Source organism: Lytechinus variegatus, chromosome 15 (assembly GCF_018143015.1).
Source record: "Lytechinus variegatus isolate NC3 chromosome 15, Lvar_3.0, whole genome shotgun sequence".
In the NCBI taxonomy this organism is placed as follows: Eukaryota; Metazoa; Echinodermata; class Echinoidea; order Temnopleuroida; family Toxopneustidae; genus Lytechinus; species Lytechinus variegatus.
Window position 1 is genome coordinate 8,906,480 of NC_054754.1, and position 19,473 is coordinate 8,925,952.

The 19,473-nt window shown below is 35.3% G+C and overlaps 1 protein-coding gene across 1 annotated transcript; it reads right to left on the bottom strand.

Annotated features, from left to right (window-relative positions):
* Nucleotides 1–5,000: 5,000 nt before the first annotated feature.
* LOC121428896 (protein lin-7 homolog A-like) lies at nucleotides 5,001–15,489 on the bottom strand. Its single transcript, XM_041625776.1, has 5 exons — nucleotides 15,270–15,489; nucleotides 12,930–12,951; nucleotides 8,311–8,460; nucleotides 6,197–6,370; nucleotides 5,001–5,159 (listed from the first exon to the last, which is right to left on the bottom strand). Exons 1-5 carry the CDS (start codon nucleotides 15,290–15,292, stop codon nucleotides 5,070–5,072), a joined length of 459 nt encoding a protein of 152 aa, XP_041481710.1. The 5' UTR covers nucleotides 15,293–15,489; the 3' UTR covers nucleotides 5,001–5,069.
* Nucleotides 15,490–19,473: the final 3,984 nt, after the last annotated feature.

Here is a 19,473-nt window from a genome sequence, read left to right on the forward strand (position 1 = left end):
ACTATTATTGATTGTCAATTATTAATTTGTAACCTTCGTTTCCAACGGCATGGGAATTTGTGGATGAAAGGCATTTGTGTAACAAACAAAATCATTGTCTTTCAATTGAATGTTTTCCTATTTTATTTACGATATCTATTATTGATTTTTGTTATTGTATACATTGATATTTCATTGCTTTAGTTACTGTAATGGAAACACTTTGAGGTATGAACTTCTAATTTGTTAGTCCATTTCAATAATGGCATTGTGGTATATTTGTGTGGCTTCTTTATGAATTCAACGTTTACAGGACTCGCCTGGTTTTTAATGTAATGAAATAGTTTTCCTTTTCTCTATTTGGTCGTAGTTAACCAACACAGTAAATATAGAAAATCATTACTTAGAGGCCTGCATTGAAATTAGACATTTATTTGATTTATTTTTTTTGTTCTTCAAAGTGTGACATAAGACTTGCATAAGGTTGATCAGAGGGCTGGTTTTCATGTTTGATGACATTAATTAATGTGTGCATTCAAGCATATAAATATCAACTTTACAATCAATCGCTTAACTCTGTGAAACAGACCCCCGTGCCCTATCTTCCAAAGAGCTGCGATTGATCCGATCAACCACAACTATGGAAAGCCATCAACGTAGACATGCATGAATTGTTCAATATATTTTCCAGATACGATGTGATTTCAAACCTATACATTCATAATTTTTTTGAAAAATTCAGTATGCTTCTCTTGGTTTACAAAGGATATTTTGCAAATTTCCTGTAGAAAATATTGTGACATTGATCAATCGTAACTCTTTGTAAGACTGGGCCCTGTTCTTATTTTTTTCATTTTCAACAGTTTTGAGATCATTGGTTTATGTCACTTTTATAATCATTCTTGACTAGCTCTTTGTGTTTAGATGATTGCGTCTGTGAATTGTCTATAATCGAAACGAAATGTGCCCAGAATCCAATAGTCCGTCGCTATTTTACATTGGGTGATTTCAAGCTTGGTGTTGATAAGTGTTGGTGTTTGCTGGTGTTGGTCCAATGTATACACCAGATAAAGCACAGAATTTGGTGTTGAGTTACTGTTGTGTATGTAAATTCACATTCAGTGTTGGGTCAGGCAGCATGGTCATTGCCACCAACACCCAACACTAACACCAAACTTGGAATCATCCTCTATCATCAGTATTCAGTTTGCAGGGATTTTATATGGTGTCTTTAATGTTCATATGTGGAAAATTTTACAGTGATGAACAGATCAAAGTCCACACTCTTATTTAGTTCATGTGGGGATGATGCTTTTAGTGTTTGTTTATATTTTGTAACTTTTTTAACCAAAAGTTTGTTGTCTCTATTTAGCAGTTTATATCTGTAGTGATATAAATATATATAGGCCTATGAATAGGATATGATCTGCTTTGATTGAAATGTCAAAGTTTCTTAGGCATGTTGCGTTGTGATGTTTAAGTGAGGGATGATTACCTTAAATGTATGAAATATTTATCATGTGTTTCATTGCTAAGTGGTATTGGAGGAATTGTGTTTTAAGTGTTGGAATGGATATTTATAAAAGCATTAGCTCTTCCTTTGAGTTGTCGTGTGATATGATTGCGGCCCTATATACATCCTCTCTCCACAAATCTCCTTCGCTCATTCCCTCCCCCCCCATCCATCTACTCTCTCATTCTCCCCCCCCCCTCTTCCCTCATTCTTCTGTCTCTCCCTCATCAGGCTCTCCTTATCCATCTCCCATCCCTCCAATCCTAGCCATCTATCCATAACATACCCTTCATTCTTATTTCTCCCTCATCTGGCTCTTCCTATCAATTTTCATCATCCATCTCTTCCCTTCCCTCATCCATTTCTTCCCATCCTTCTCCCACCTTCTCTCCGATCCCTCTTTTTCCTCTCTTCCCTGCCCCCACTCTCCCTGTGACACCCCTTATTGTCTTACCCCATCAAGATCCTTTTTCATATTTGTGCGATATTGTCAACTTGTGCAAATTTCTAGTGAACATGAACTTATATATGAATATGAATTCTATCTGAATGATGTCCATGTCTGTCCCCATATGTGATTACATTAGTTATTATTTATCATTATTTCAATTAGTACTGATGCAATTGCATTATTTCAGTCTTAGGGCCATTGCTTTCATTTTCAAGTCCTTATGCGGTAGAGCAATATAGACATTTTCTGTTCACCAATTATTTGAAATCCAACCATTATTGCATATAGTATTTCAAACTTCTTGTCATTCCAAACAAAATGCTTCTCACATTTTTTTTCTTTTGTTTCGTACATTCACATTTGTACAGGTATTGTTTAAAAAGAATTTGAGACCGAAGAGGGAATTAGTATTGGAAATTGTAACTTTGGGGATTTTATAGTGAAGGGGATATTTGTAATCCAATGAGGAAAGACAAAAATAGTGAGGGAAATTGTAAGCATTGTCACACCACTTTAATATTTTTTTTACCATGAAGATATTTTTGTCTTATCTTTCTACATATTCATCATAAGTTGTGATATATTTGCAATATTCATGACAGAAACACATGTTTACTTTATTTTCTTTTGCTGCAATGCATTTTATCAGAAACTTTGATAAATGGCATGGTCATGATGTGGTATCATTAGTTAATTACAGTGCATGAAATCAATAATAGTACTTGAACAACTTCCAGAGTCTCATACACAAAGCCTAGCAATCATTGTAGAAGAATATCTTCAGGATTGATTGCATGGACCACAATGCACAGTCCATCGTGGAAATCAAGCGCACAATGAATCGCTAACCTTTGTGTTACGGGACCCAGGAGTGCAAAGTAGGACTGCTTTCTTAAATCTTTACTCCGTCTTCTCTTTATGTCTTTCTCTCTTCTCTTCACTCCCCTCTCATCTCCTCTGTCTCTATGCCTTTCTTCTCTTCCTCTTCCAATATGGATTTCAGAAAGACATGTACATTTGATTGATTAGAATTACAAGTTTTTTTACAGCCAACAAATTTACAAATATAAGAAATGGCATTTTAATCATGTTTTACATGGAATTGAAAAACGGTGAACAAATATGACTAAGTTTATTACATGAATTGATTACAGAGATTTCACAGATATTTGATATTACTGCAATAGTTGTCCAATCTTGGAGGGAAACAATTATCAGTTTGTTCTGTTGTTAGTTCTTTCATAGTACAATTTTTAAAAACACTTGTTGGTGTTCCCAAGCATTAACTAAGGTTAAAGTTTGTGTGCACCGTTGTGAAGTGCCATTTGTTAACAACTTCGCAGATTATAAATTATTTCAGTCATCAAATGAAAAGCTTTAAAAAAAGATTTTGCAATGAAATGAGGGGAAAAACAAGACAATACAAGTGTTATTCATAAATTTCATCGATTAAGAAAGATTTTGGTACATTCTCTATGCCCTGAAATAATTGAATAAGGAGGATGAATCATGGCATTCCATAGAAGTATGGAATAAAAGTGGACTCAAACCCTAGTTATCTTTGAAAGCATCTCACTCAGATTATTTTGTGTGATAAAATTCTGAGGGAAGATGTAACAATTTGCTATTTTACTGAAGAATAAACATTAGAATTTGTTATGTTTTATCGAGACATCGTGAATATGCCCTTATTAGTTATTAGAGGCAAATGAAAGAATATGAATATTATTCACAATCTCAGTTGATAGGTAGTTATTCTTTTTATTATAAGTTGAATGTTTTAAATAGATGCACCCCATTGTAGAGATCCTACACTTTGGCATTTTGTATAGTTATTATTATTATATATTATAAATGAGCTAAGCAATAATGGTCTAAGCATCCGATGATGATTATTTATGTTCAGATATGTCTATTAGATGTACCTACTGTTGTAATGAGAAATGTGTGGAGAAATAAAATTATATGTACCGTGCAGTCAATTTCGGCATTTGCGAGTGTCCTTTAATTTAGTCGGTTGAAGACTTCAAGAGAGTAAATTATTGAATTAATACTTCATGAATTGTAGAATATTTCAGTATTTGCCGATTTGGTAATAAGGACCCCTCTTGAAAGAATCACATTAATAATGATAGAATGTATAGCACATTACACCTTACAAAGGTCTCAATGCGTGTTAGGAAAAAGAAGGAAGAAAGAATGAGGAAAAAATGCTATGATGCTATCAGTTAAATAAATGTTTTCAATGCAGACAATTAGACATGACAATTACACATGTTTAGGGAGGAATGGGTTATGAGTTGACAAAAAATTCAGTATAGGGCCGGCCCTTACTCTCTGTGGAATGGGGTTTAAACCCCATTCCACAGAGAGCAAGACCTCTGAAAGACTGCTGTAAGACCATGAAACTTACTTGATCTTTCAACAAACTTCCAAAGACCTCTGAGGTCTTTCACGATTCGTGATGGATTTTACAATGGTCTTCATGGTCCTCGCAAGTCCCAAAACTTTTCGAAATGGTTCAAAACAGTCTTTCAGTGGTCTGACAGGAAATTGTCTTTTGACAGTCTTTCAGTGAACTTTCAAAGTTCTTATTGGTCTTTCCATGATCTTTCAGCAGTTGCTCAAGAATTTGGGAGATCATTGAAAGACCTGGCAAAGTCCATTGAAAGAATTCTGAAAGATCACTTGTTGCATAGAAGATCTCTGAAAGACCATTGAAAGATCTTTATAGGACTAGTTTAAGACCAGTAAGACAAGAAATATCCATCAGTCTTTCAGAGTTCTTTGAGGGGTCGACTCTGAACCATTCCACAGAGGTGACAACTTTCAGTGATCTTGGAGACTGCTGTAAGACCTTGCCAATTTTCTGTCTTTGGAAGGCCCATCAAAGGTGTCCCCTCTGTGGAATTGGGGCCAGTAATTACAAAAACATCAAGTATCATCTTCAAACTATGTCATGCAAGTCTTTTTGACCATATAAATCGTAAAACTTGTGTATAAAAAAGGAAGACAAGTTTAAAATAAAAACTTACACGCAGCTTATATATTACAGGTAAAATGAGAATAACAATAGTACTGCTTATTGGTTTTCCACTATTTTTCTAGTTGTCTTCTGTTCTTTTTTCATAAAGTAATCTCCCATTGTCTGTCAGCCGCGCGAATGTTGCCATTCATTCCATGTTGACCACAGGTGGACTTCTGTTCACCAGACACCTAGCACAGAAATAGATAGAAAGTGGAGTAAAGAAGGGGGGGGGGGGGGGGTAAGGACAAATGAGAGAGGGGAAGGGGGAGAGATGATGGGAGGAGAGGAGTTAAAATGGGAGAGAGGAAAAGGGTGGTAAAGGGCAAATGAGAGAAGGGATGGGGAGAGATGTAGGGAGGATAGGGGTTAAAGAATTGGAAATGAGATGGAGGAAGGGGGGGGGGGGGGTAAAGGGGCAAATGAGAGAAGGGAGGGGGAGAGATGTAGGGAGGAGAGGGGTTAAAGAGTGGGAAATGAAGAGGGAGGAAAGACAATGGAGAATGGTCGATAGGAAAGAGAGGGAGAGAGGACGAGGATGGTGAGAAGAGTGAAAACAGGAGGGATGATGTGAGAGAAAGATTTGGGTGGTGGTTATATAGACAATGACATTAACAATCCGGTTTTATTATTATTATTAATTTGGGGTAAAGGTTGACACAAATCATTGTGTTGAAATATCACTGGTAAAAATTGAACAAATGTGCATAATATGTAATTCCCCCTATAGGCATAGCTATATAGTGATGTTAAAATAAAAAAAATAAAACATGCAAACGTTTAAATGAATAAACTGGTTTTTATTGGTTTCCATTATCCATTATTGGGGTGAATGAGAGGAAAATGATGCTTCGAATTATTTGGTTACTTTGATTAAGGATGAACCATTTTTTTTAAACAATATATGAATGACAGATTTTTTTTTATAAACAGTTTTATGAAGATGATAGTTATATTTTTCTACGTCGCTTTTATATATCAAATTTTATACTAAATGAATGTGACTTCAACCTCTACTTGTCATGAGACAAAATGTAGATTATCACGATTAGATGAGAGCAAAAATAATTTCAGTTTTGATTGATTTTGTAAAATATATTTTGTTTGGCTCAATAAATAGTCCATTTCATGGTTAATAAGTTTAACTTAACTATTAATAGTTCCCGTCTTTTAAACCTTAGAAAAGAAACCACCGTCCACCATTACAACAACCACAAATATCACCTACATATCCTCGATTATCGTAGCCATGGCAATCGTTATCTGGTATATACTTTGGTGGGGAATTCCCTCTGACGATAAGTTTGATATCATCTCTGTTAGTTTTCAGTGTTTCATCGATGTACGCTCTTGTCAATTGCCGAAGACTGGTGCCGTTAAAAGAAATAATCTCGTCCCCGGTCTGTAAAGAAATGTGGAATAATGATTACTGATTTTTAATAGGATGGCGTCACAACTGATTTAAATTAACTCGGTGTATATCTGGGGTCTACATGAGCAGTTGAGATACTTTTCATATCTAGTATCACATCGGGTTAACCCATTTGGTCGACTTTGGTCTATTCACTGTTTAGTCTTATTTGCCCTAATACCCATTAAGTTTGTTCAAGGGCGGAAATCTCTCCCCAAAGGTAGGGGACCAGGGGCTGAAAATTTTGACAAGCAAAAAAAAAATATATATATTATCACCCAAAAGTGATCTCGCCCAAAATACATGTTTTATTTCGATTTTGAATGATGTATTTCTTTATGTATAAAGACCAAAAATAGTAGGGGGACATTTGATATGAAAGATGACAACTCGAGCATTATTTTGCACTTTGTCAAATGAAAATATAACCAGTTCTCCTTATCATATATTGATTAAAGGGATGGTACGGGCTGAAAATATTTATATTTTAATAAATAGAGTAAAATTCACTTAGCGAAATGCTAAATATTTCATCGAAATCAGATAACAAATAACAAACTTATTGAATTTTAAAGCTTATCAATATTTTGCACATCATCATGAATATTTATTAAGTGGGCTGATGATGTCATATCCCCACTTTCCTTTTTCTTATGTTATAAAACGATAAATGAAAACATAATAGATTCATTTTTTCATACATGTGTAAATGATGTGTCTCCATCATGATGAAATAAGTTGCGGCAATAAATAACTAACATGACCAATGTACTCAATCATTTGTCAATCCAATTGTTTTAGTTCTTGGTAGAAAAAAATTGAATAAACCTAATTTCATATAATAAAATACAAAAGAACAAGTGGGGATATGACATCATCAGCCCACCTAATGAATATTCATTAAGACATGCCTAGAACTGTTTCACCGGAATAATGCAAATCATAATAAAAATAATCCGCTGTTATATAGCGCTTAATACATCGGAACGACGTGTCTAAGCGCTTTGAAAATATATTATTACCATGGTCATCGGATTCAATCAGTAATTCCCGCACACAATGTATGCACATCCTCCACTCCCAGGAGAGTATTCCAGTCAGTATTCAAATACTTAAAATTCAATAACTTTACGGTTGTTAGTTATCCGATTTTGATCAAATTTTCAACATTTTGCTTTGTGAATTTTACTCTATTTATTGAGATATAAATATCTCCAGCCTGGACCATCCCTTTAAGTGGCGTTAGACCACGTGGGTATTAGACGAAAGGAATTAGACCAAGCAGTTTTGTATACCAAGTGACAATTACCTTATTATTCAAGATTTATTACCGTTGTGGTGAATTAGGATCTGAAAACACCCTCTAGTCAATTCATCACAAACATTTTCATTTAAAAAATTCCCATTTCATCATCATAAAGTTTATCGAAAGTTTAATTCATATCAGGTCGATTTTACTAAATTACATGTACATGTAAAATCACAGACGGAATCACAAATATGGCCGGCTTTTGGCTCGCTCACTTTGCTCGCATGATTTTTTTCCGGTAAGTGGTGCGATTATAAGGTATCGATAATGATGATACACGTTTGATTTTGAAGAAATAAGGAAAATGATGTTTTCATATATAGATAAGACATGAATAATATTGGTCCATAAGTGAATTATCGTGTGATCAAACATTCTTGAATGAGGTAATTTTTAACAAGATCTAACACTTGTTTATAAGGTTGAAATTTAACACAAGGAGCACGTAGAAATCTGAAAATAGCATTCAAAGGGCATTTTTTTACTCAGGAGAATGAATACACATTAATAATAGTTTTTGAAAACAGTTCCCACCCCCCCCCCCTCCTCCACCACCCAGTGGGCCTATATAGGACGGGAAATAGAGTAATAATCATTATTAGACGTATTGATAATGTATTACCTCTAGACCTTGGTTGATATTCCCGGTGTTTTTGTTGAGACACTGAACGACAAAGGACTTTTCCTGGTTGTTATCATTTCCTTGTATTTTGAACCCATAACCTTTTGTGGTTCGCTTAACCACGACGAAGCGAAAAGACTTCTCTAAATCCTGCAAGAGAAAATATAGAATATTTGGAGGAAATTAGGACAATAATACAAAGATGTGGATGAATTGAAAAGCAGGGATGAGAAAAAGAAGTAGTGGTAGCAGTACTAGTGATAGCAGCAGCAGTGATAGCAGCAGCAGTGATAGTAGTAGTAGTAGTAGTAGTGTGTGTTGCTAAACTTCGAGTCTCGAGTATCGAGTTTCGAGTCTCGAGTTTCGAGTCTCGAGTTTCGAGTCTCGAGTTTCGAGTCTCGAGTATCGAGTCTCGAGTTTCGAGTTTCCAAAATTTCATTAGAATTGGTCATTAAAGACCCTCGCTTTTAATTGCTTTTAATTTAAGCCGCTATTGTCCACAGATTAGTGAATCATGCACGTCAAACAGTTTTACTCTAGTGCCGCTAAAATCTTCTTAGGACATAAAAGGAAATGAAGTTGACACGTTGCAAGCCTGTAATTCCATTGAGGCAAAATATGCCTTATCTTTTTTCAGGTAATCAAAGCTACCAATGCAGTAGAAAATGATTTAAATTCTCGATTGGATGATTTGATTGATTTGTAAATAGAATGTCAAGGCCTATCTACTACTATTAACAAAATATTATAACTCGGATGAGAAAGGCGAGACTCGAATTTTTGAAAAATTCGAGTTAAAAGCGCTGCCCTTTAATACTAATAGTAGGAGCAATAAATTTGATTGATTTGTAAATAGAATGTCAAGGCCTATCTACTACTATTAACAAAATATTATAATTCGGATGAGAAAGGCGAGACTTGAATTTTTGAAAAATTCGAGTTAAAAGCGCTGCCCTTTAATACTAATAGTAGGAGCAATAAATTTGATTGATTTGTAAATAGAATGTCAAGGTCTATCTACTACTATTAACAAAACATTATAATTCGGATGAGAAAGGCGAGACTCGAATTTTTGAAAAATTCGAGTTAAAAGCGCTGCCCTTTAATACTAATAGTAGGAGCAATAAATTTGATTGATTTGTAAATAGAATGTCAAGGCCTATCTACTACTATTAACAAAATATTATAATTCGGATGAGAAAGGCGAAACTCGAATTTTTGAAAAATTCGAGTTAAAAGCGCTGCCCTTTAATACTAATAGTAGGAGCAATAAATTTGATTGATTTGTAAATAGAATGTCAAGGCCTATCTACTACTATTAACAAAATATTATAATTCGGATGAGAAAGGCGAGACTCGAATTTTTGAAAAATTCGAGTTAAAAGCGCTGCCCTTTAATACTAATAGTAGGAGCAATAAATTTGATTGATTTGTAAATAGAATGTCAAGGCCTATCTACTACTATTAACAAAATATTATAATTCGGATGAGAAAGGCGAGACTCGAATTTTTGAAAAATTCGAGTTAAAAGCGCTGCCCTTTAATACTAATAGTAGGAGCAATAAATTTGATTGATTTGTAAATAGAATGTCAAGGCCTATATACTACTATTAACAAAATATTATAATTCGGATGAGAAAGGCGAGACTCGAATTTTTGAAAAATTCGAGTTAAAAGCGCTGCCTTTTAATACTAATAGTAGGAGCAATAAATTTGATTGATTTGTAAATAGAATGTCAAGGCCTATCTACTACTATTAACAAAATATTATAATTCGGATGAGAAAGGCGAGACTCGAATTTTTCAAAAATTCGAGTCTCACCTTTCTCATCCGAATTATAATATTTTGTTAATAGTAGTAGATAGGCCTTGACATTCTATTTACAAATCAATCAAATTTATTGCTCCTACTTATGGTGGAAAAGTGTATTTAACGATATTTTTTTATGTCATTATAGAGCCTTTTTTAGAATTAGCTTTATTCATAGTGTTTTAGCTATAATTTCTTTAGTAATCGCAGGAGGCTACATACTTGTACTCTCTTGCCTTTAACTGCATATCTTTTTATAATCATCCAATCGAGAATTTAAATCATTTTCTACTGCATAGGTAGCTTCGATTACCTGAAAAAAGATAAAGCATATTTTGCCTCAATGGAATTACAAGCTTGCAACGTGTCAACTTCATTTCCTTTTATGTCCTTAGAAGATTTTAGCGGCACCAGAGTAAAACTGTTTGACGTGCATGATTTCGCTAATCTGTGGATAATAGCGGCTTAAATTAAAAGCAATTAAAAGCGAGGGTCTTTAATGACCAATTCTAATGAAATTTTGGAAACTCGAAACTCGAGACTTGAGACTCGAGACTCGAAACTCGAGACTCGAAACTCGAAACTCGAGACTCGAAACTCGAGACTCGAAGTTTAGCAACACACAGTAGTAGTAGTAGTAGTAGTAGTAGTAGTAGTAGTAGTAGTAGTAGTAGTAGTAGTAGTAGTAGTAGTAGTAGTAGTAGTAGTAGTAGTAGTAGTAGTAGTAGTAGTAGTAGTAGTAGTAGTAGTAGTAGTAGTAGTAGTAGTAGTAGTAGTAGTAGTAGTAGTAGTAGTAGTAGTAGTAGTAGTAGTAGTAGTAGTAGTAGTAGTAGTAGTAGTAGTAGTAGTAGTAGTAGTAGTAGTAGTAGTAGTAGTAGTAGTAGTAGTAGTAGTAGTAGTAGTAGTAGTAGTAGTAGTAGTAGTAGTAGTAGTAGTAGTAGTAGTAGTAGTAGTAGTAGTAGTAGTAGAAGTAGTAGAAGTAGTAGTAGTAGTAATAGTAGTAGTATAGTAGTGGTAGTAGTAGTAGTAGTAGTAGTAGTAGTAGTATAGTAGTAGTAGTAGTAGTAGTAGTAGTAGCAGTAGCAGTAGCAGTAGCAGTAGCAGTAGTAGTAGTAGTAGTAGTAGTAGTAGTAGTAGTAGTAGTAGTAGTAGTAGTAGTAGTAGCAGTAGCAGTAGCAGTAGCAGTAGCAGTAGCAGTAGCAGTAGCAGTAGCAGTAGCAGTAGCAGTAGCAGTAGCAGTAGCAGTAGCAGTAGTAGTAGTAGTAGTAGTAGTAGTAGTAGTAGTAGTAGTAGTAGTAGTAGTAGTAGTAGTAGTAGTAGTAGTAGTAGTAGTAGTAGTAGTAGTAGTAGTAGTAGTAGTAGTAGTAGTAGTAGTAGTAGTAGTAGTAGTAGTAATAGTAATTGTAGTAGTAGTGGTGGTGGTGGTGGTGGTGGTGGTGGTAGTAGTAGTAGTAGTAGTAGTAGTAGTAGTAGAAGTAGTGGTAGTAGTGGTGGTGGTGGTAGTAGTAGTAGTAGTAGTATCGGAAATATGGGGGGAGCTCATAAATCCTAATCTACTGAAAAGAAAATCCTTTTCAAGACCTTTTTATTCATCGAGTTATAATGTTACAAGTATTACAAAGGAATGGTAAATAAATTCAAAACTTTTTACGCACACAATGTACGCTGTTGCATAATTCTATGGTAACTTTCCCATCCTTTTTGATAAAAAAAATATATGATTTTGTGATTTAGACACAACGTTCAAAAAATATTATATTTCACCCAATTTCCTCTCCTTTTTTCATGTTTGTCTCCCACTTTCCTTGGTCTTAAAACAGTTTCGGGCTCCATGGTCCCAATAAGCCACTCCCCCATCTGTGCACCATTGGGTGACATTATAGTAATTTGTTTTGCAGCCGGGCCTGGAACGCATTATTATTTTTTCAAAATATCCAATTCAGTCAGTAAATTGCCTGCTACCCCCTGGGGAGCGTTTCATCAATATTTTCATCCGACAAGTTGTCAGATCTGACACCTTTCCTTGATTCTGATTGGCTGAGAGGCACTGTTCCTATGGTAACTGTCGGATAAACTGGTACTTGTCGGATAAAATGTCCGACAAGTCCTTTCATGAAACGCCCCCCTGGTTCGCGTTAACACTTTAAATTACCGACTGACTGACAATTACTCTCATTGTAAATATAGCTGATTTCTGTGCCGTTATGCCAATCATCGATCCCTGCTGGAACAAAAAAAAAACATTCTCACACACTGTGATCACAGTGTGTGCATGGCGTGTTCAACAATGTGGGAAAATAAGTTCACAATGTGTTCAGTGTATGTTTTCACAGTATGTGGTGATGTGTTCACAGTGTTTTCACAATGTGGGGCAATGTGTACACAATGAGTTTACAGTGTGTTCACAAAGTGCACTATGCATGTGAGGATGCGATTAACACTATCAAAATGCTAAAGGTTATACTGTAAAGATCATTTGAAACTGTGGACACCTTGACAGTGTGAGTATTCACAGTCTGTTCACATTGTAGTCCACATGAAGGAATGTAATTTACGTTTTGTTAAAATGTATTAGCGTGGATATAATTTTCCACTGTGGACACCTCGACAGTGTGGGTATTCATATTCATACTGTGTTCACATAGTGATCCATCGACCTATGTGAAAATGAGATTTAAGTTGGGGTAAAATACTTGAATTCCACAGTGTGAAGGCGATTTCACATTGTGTTTTACACTGTGAACGTACTGTGAATACATTTAACACAATATGGGACATTGTTCTTTCCAATTCCAATTGTTATACATACCTGACTCTGCTGGTGGATGAGTCTGAAGGGGAAAAAGAAAAAGTCAATAAAAAAGCGGTATAAATAATCATGTATAATCATTAAAGCGCAACTAAACCACTGAAACTCAATGGCTCGTATATGGGCTATGGTTTAGTAAGATGAAAATTGAATGGGTTTGTTTGCGTAACATTTGTTACGTTTACTGTTCTCTTTTTACTAATGCATTGATCGTAAAAGAAAATACATTAGTTATTATTCCCAGACAAACATGAACGACTGAGTGTCACATGAGCCGATAAATTGAATCTAGTAAAATCACAAATTTAGATAAAGAGTTAAGATTAAACCCGAATTCAGAATTCGGGCCGACTTCTTGAAAAGTTAAGAAACACCTAAAAAATTTTAAGGTGGGATCATATCAACTTTGATAAGCAGCAAAATGTTCAATTTTCGGTAAACAGCGAAATTATATGAATGAATTATAGAATATTATTTTTGTAGGGTTGACAAAAAACTGAAATTCTTCATCAAATCGGAATAGGTTATGAATTCACCATGTTCGTGGAGAAATGAAATCTTGTTCGATATCATATTTTATAATGACTATTATGATTTTCTTATAATAATTCTGACCTGCACGTTTCCCCTGATATAATCGATGGGGGTCACTATATGCCGTGACCAGGGGCGGATCCAGGGTTTTTCAAGGGGGGGGCACATTTTCCCGATGACAGGCATAAAAAGTTATCACTTTCGAAAGGGAAAGCACACTTGGGTAAAATAAGTATTTTTACATTAAACATTTTGATTATGGTTCTCAAGAGAGGGGTGGGGGCACGGTCCGGCTGTGCCCGCCCCCCCCCCCTGGATCCGCCATTGGCTGTGACTTTTTTTCTTGATTCGAATGTGATGGATATTCGATTCACTGATCTTGTATTGATAGTATACAGATCAGTGATCCGACTTTAGATCACAGCAATTACTTATGGCGACCATAACGGGGGGGGGGGGGGGGGGGGGGTCCAAATAAGAATAAAAGCACTTTCATATGAGTTATGCAATGGGACACGTGCGTTGCTTTGTCAATGGATATCTTGTCTTTTCTTAGGTATACTAAAGGGCTTATACTAAGGGCCATTTCACACGTAAATCTTGAATAATCATTGTAATGATGATACTATTGTACTCGTGACTGTGATTAGCGTTCGTGATTCTAATCATGTTCTAGTTTGGTTTCACTCGTGCTAAATATTCGTCATTGGCCTTATTATTCACTGGAATCATTCAAATTACGATTTTCTTTACCTTGTGAAAGGCGGTACATCATTGCATATTCAAAAGCCTCATTGTCATAAAGTGAAGCCATTCTGATTTCTTTCAGATGTGGTTCCATTGCAAGGAATACAATGTGTACCAGAATGGTATCGTGACGCACGTCTTATGACGCCAGGAAAATGGGATAGCTATTTAAGACATGCATAGTTCACTGATTACATTTATTTACAATCTTACAATTTTACACAACTGTTACCATTTGGAACAGATGAAGCCCCATGCCTGTTGGTGAATTTGTTATTTTCAAGAGAGATAGACTTCAATATTTTTGGATGGGGCAATGGGAGAGGCATTTGCCCCCCCCCCCCCCCCCCTCCGTGTCGTCACCGACTTTTCACTATCATCGTATACTATTATTTCTAATTTGTATTTCTTTGCACTCATGTATTGTGATTTTGCTGTTCGTGTTTATAGTTAGATATCTTGTACATCTGGCACCAATAAGAATTTTCTGATGAACGGAAAATTGAATTGAATATTATTTAATTGAAAATCACCTAAAGCAACGATTAAACATGTATTACTCCTTAATTCGGCTAATATGAGAATCAGAATTAAGATGTACATTTACATATATCAATCAATTAATCATTCACGTAGCAAAAACAAAAACAAAAAACAAACAAATTAACAAACCAATCAACTTGTTCCAACAAATAGAGGCATCTATCCTGAAGCAGGGGATCGATCGCCCCAACAATAATATTGGAAGGACATAACGATTAATTTGGACAATTTCAAAATTCATAATATGCAATGCAAATGAACGCAATATAAAACTGTTCAAGCCTGGCATGCAGACAATATCAAACATACTAAATTATCAATTTCAACTTCAGAAGCAAATTCTGTATTTAAATTGGGTGACCAGAGCGCGCCGAAAATTTGACATTTTTCACTTCTCCCTCAATCCTAAACATGGATCCTCCTGCCAACAAAATGATGTGTCTCATATCAATTAACCAATAAAATGATTTGACTATCAATCGATCTACAAATAAACCAATATTCATGCGGACTTACTTGCCACAGTTGGTACAAGACATCGCGAGACGATTCCTTTAGAAGATGGACCAAGCAAGAAGTTACAACTGAACAATGTCTCTCCACTCTCACTCCAGAGCTACTATTCTAACAACTTCATCTGTTTGATACTGCATTTAAATATCAATCAGAAGCACAGGATCGCCGGTGACATGACAATAATGACCATGGGTCTATCTTTTTTCCCTCCATAATAATGATTCAAAGCACGTTTTGAAACACGTTTCTGCAGAATCGCTGATGCGTTTAGGTAATGTACGCCGATTGAATTTCTGAGACCTCAGTCATATTTGCTCTACCATGTCTACGGCGGCCTTACGGCGAATCGAAAACAGCCGTTTTATTCATTTTTATTCAAACTGAACCTCCATGTAGCTGGTACAAAAAATGTTTAAAACTGTTATTTCCGACTCGCCGTACGGCCGCCGTAGAGCAAATGTGACTGGGGTAATAGAAATAAATTACACACTGTAAAGAATATTGGGTAAATTTTTTACCAACACGAGGGTATATGTGTCCAACCAATTTGGGGCAGTACTTTACCCAAAGCGGGAAGCATATTGTCCAGTAGGGCTGAAAAATAAGCAGCAATTACTAATTCAGAAATGGGCAAAATTTTCATCACACTGGGTACATAAAAATGCCCATAGTTGGTTGGACATTATTTATAATTACCCTCATGGAAAACTTTTATCCAATATTTTTAGACATGTTAGAGTGCATATACGAAGTATCACATTCCCATATCATACACGAAGTATCACATCCCCATATCACTTTAATCATTGCAACTGGGCAGTCATACCAATGAAATGGATTCCAATCCGATAAAAGTTAATTATATAATCATTTCAAATGGCATTGCATCAGTCGCTTGAGATACTGCATTTTTGGAGTGACTATGACATTGTGCAGCGAAGCTCGAAAGTAGATCGCCTGTATTCAATACCATTCATGTCTGAGAAAAAATTCTGTGAGACGAAGAATTCTTTTGTCAAATTCTTTTATCAAATGCCTCGTCACACTTATTCGGAATAAGTAGGAGCCAAACAGAATCAGCTGAAATGATAAAAATAAAAGAATTCGAGAAAACAAATCGGGGGGGGGGTCGAATTCATCCAACTGCGGTTCAAATACGGTATTTGACCAGGCGATAGTCGCACTAGAGTCGAAATGAGCCGCAATGAAATCAGTTCAAAAGTTTTGCTACTTTCTTGGAATACAATTATATGGATGTGTGGTTGTAAAGAGAAAGAGGGAGAGATGGGAGGGGGAATGGGGGGAGGGAGGGGGAGTGTGTAATGGAGGGAGGGGGATGGAGTCTTGATGAGAAAGCAGAAGGTTCCTTGTTGGGTATAACTCGACCGGGTTTCGAACCCGTGACATCCTAGTTTAGCCATTATACATATGCCAGTATACACCTGCTGGTCCAATTCGCCCTTGGTAATAATTTCGACATTTTTCTTTGTTCAAATTCATGGTCATGCAAAAGCAAAATAAAATCAGTTCCTGGATTCCACTACCCCTTCTTTGTCGCATTCCAAATCTGCTTTACTGATAGTACATTAAGAAAATGCCGTTAAATTATCATTGGCCTTTGTGAATAATGAAACGCACTCATCAATCATGTATCGGGCATACAAACATACCGAAATGTTAGTAAAATTGTAGTTGTTCTCGCCTAAATGCTTTAAAGCAATATCATTGATCAGAATTTTCCTATAGGCTACATTTTCTTTTTTTCCGGGAGGGGGAATTTATTGATGTATATTTTATTCATACCGATATTGGATTGAAAACGATTATATATTCATCTGAAGCTTTATGTTTTCCACTATCCAAAATTTTCCCGAATTCTTCATACCAGAATTCGGGTTGATGACTTTATAATTATTTTAGACAAAATTCTATATTGTGTTATCGCATAATTACTGGTTAGTATCCCCGTAAAGAACGAATAGATACATCAATATTTGCCAAGATACTTCTGATCAAGGCGAAATATAGTGATATACTTATCATGCTTATATCATGGTTCTGGCATTATCATTATATTAATAAAGAAGCCCAGTCATTCTAATATGTAGGGTCGATTGAAAATTTCATATCTGTGATGCATATTCGCAAATAAACATGTATTGGCATCTTCTCTCAAATTTATTGTGAGTGCTTTCTCTTTTTCTGATTGAGAAGAAGAATGTAAATGAGAGCTGATAAAGAAAATTTAAGACACAGGAATAAGGAGAAAATGATAAAGCGTTGCTAAATAGACATGTGTCGACTTGGTGAGACAATTATCTCGCCATCTCGACAAGTCGATGGCCCTTTAAAAAATCTGTATGAAAGGGACCGAGAAATAGTCAACAACATGAGGAGAGATTCGAAAATAAAGAGTGTTCCTCCTTCTGAACTCGGGTTTAATTCAAACTCTGGTCTAAATTGTGATTTTACTATGGATAGCCTATTGTGACAAAGATCCTGAAAGGACAAGTCCACCCCAACAAAAACTTGATTTGAATAAAAAGAGAAAAATTCAACAAGCATAACACTGAAAATTTCATCAAAATCGGATGTAAAATAAGAAAGTTATGGCATTTTTAAGTTTCGCTTATTTTCAACAAAATAGTTATATGAACGAGCCAGTTACATCCAAATGAGTGAGTTGATGACATCACCCACTCACTATTTCTTTTGTATTTTATTATACGAAATATGAAATATTGTTATTTTCTCGTCATTGTCATGTGAAATGAAGTTTCATTCCTCCCTGAACACGTGGAATTCCATTACTTTTACATTTTTTGCTTCAGGCAAGGAGGTCCTTATCGTGAAATTCGTAAAAATTGAAATATTGTATAATTCAAACAATAAAAAACAAAAGAAATAGTGAGTGAGTGACGTCATCGACTCTCTCATTTGGATGTAACTGGCTCGTTCATACAACTATTTTGTTGAAAATAAGCGAAACTTTGAAATGTCATAACTTTCCTATTTTACATCCGATTTTGATGAAATTTTCAGCATTGTGCTTGTCTGATTTTTCTCTATTGATTCAAATCAACATTTTTCTGAGGTGGACTTGACCTTTAACAGTATACATGGTATAGGTTATTTATCAGCTCATCTTTCACTCAGATCAGTCATAACTATCTGCATAGGCATGATAACCGAATCAGTTTTATTCGCCAATGTAGCATGGTAAAAGGACACAGTACGCATAAGAATCATTCTATTTTAATGAAGTTTAGAAATTTTCGGCTAACTATCCTTTTAAGGACATAGACATGGAATAAGTTAAACCGGACTTCAGATTACAGGACAGGGAGTCGATTGAAAAAAAATGAGATATTGAGAACGGATGTTGATAGAAATAGTAAAGAATCGACAACACAGATGAACGACTGTTGACAAGGAAAGAGATGATAATAAAGTTTTGAAAGGGCTGATGAAAACAGACAAATTAGCAATATGAGAAGAAAGGAAAAAGCGTCGACATAAAAAACAACGATACCGGGAAAATTAAGAAAAACAGATGAACAAGACCGAAATAAGAATGATACAAGAGAATGACAAGAGTCGATAAAATAAATCAAAGAGCGACACGAGAAGAGATGGACAATGTGTTGACATAAAATGAGATTCAGAAAGGTAGAAGAGGGTTTCTAAAATAACGAGACCGAGAGAAGAAAGAAAACCAGAAGAAAATGAAATAACAGTGACAATAAATGAGATTACAAGAGTCGACAAAACAAATCAATATACCGTTTCCTAATACTTCATGGGCAGTTTTGGTCAAATAACCTTTCATTTCTTTTATTATGTTAGGTAGACTTCAAAGCAAGATATTGTGTAAGCACACCTTACATAGCAGGATGAAGAAAATGAATAGACCAGGTGACTAGAATAGCACACCAATGAACTTTCTATGAAGGTAAATGTTGCATTTCTACTTTGAATGCATTAAAGCACGTTGTTATATAACAATGTATTTGGCCAACTATGAAATACCAGTCGCGAGTGGATGCATTGTTGTTTTTGTGGATCTCATCAAAAACACAATTCAAAAGAATAAATGAATAATCAAGACATCAAAGTTGGTGCTTATCTCATTAAATATTAAACCACCGTTTCAATTTAGTGCCAATGGCCTTCTTATGATCATGCGCAGAATGGAACTACGAAA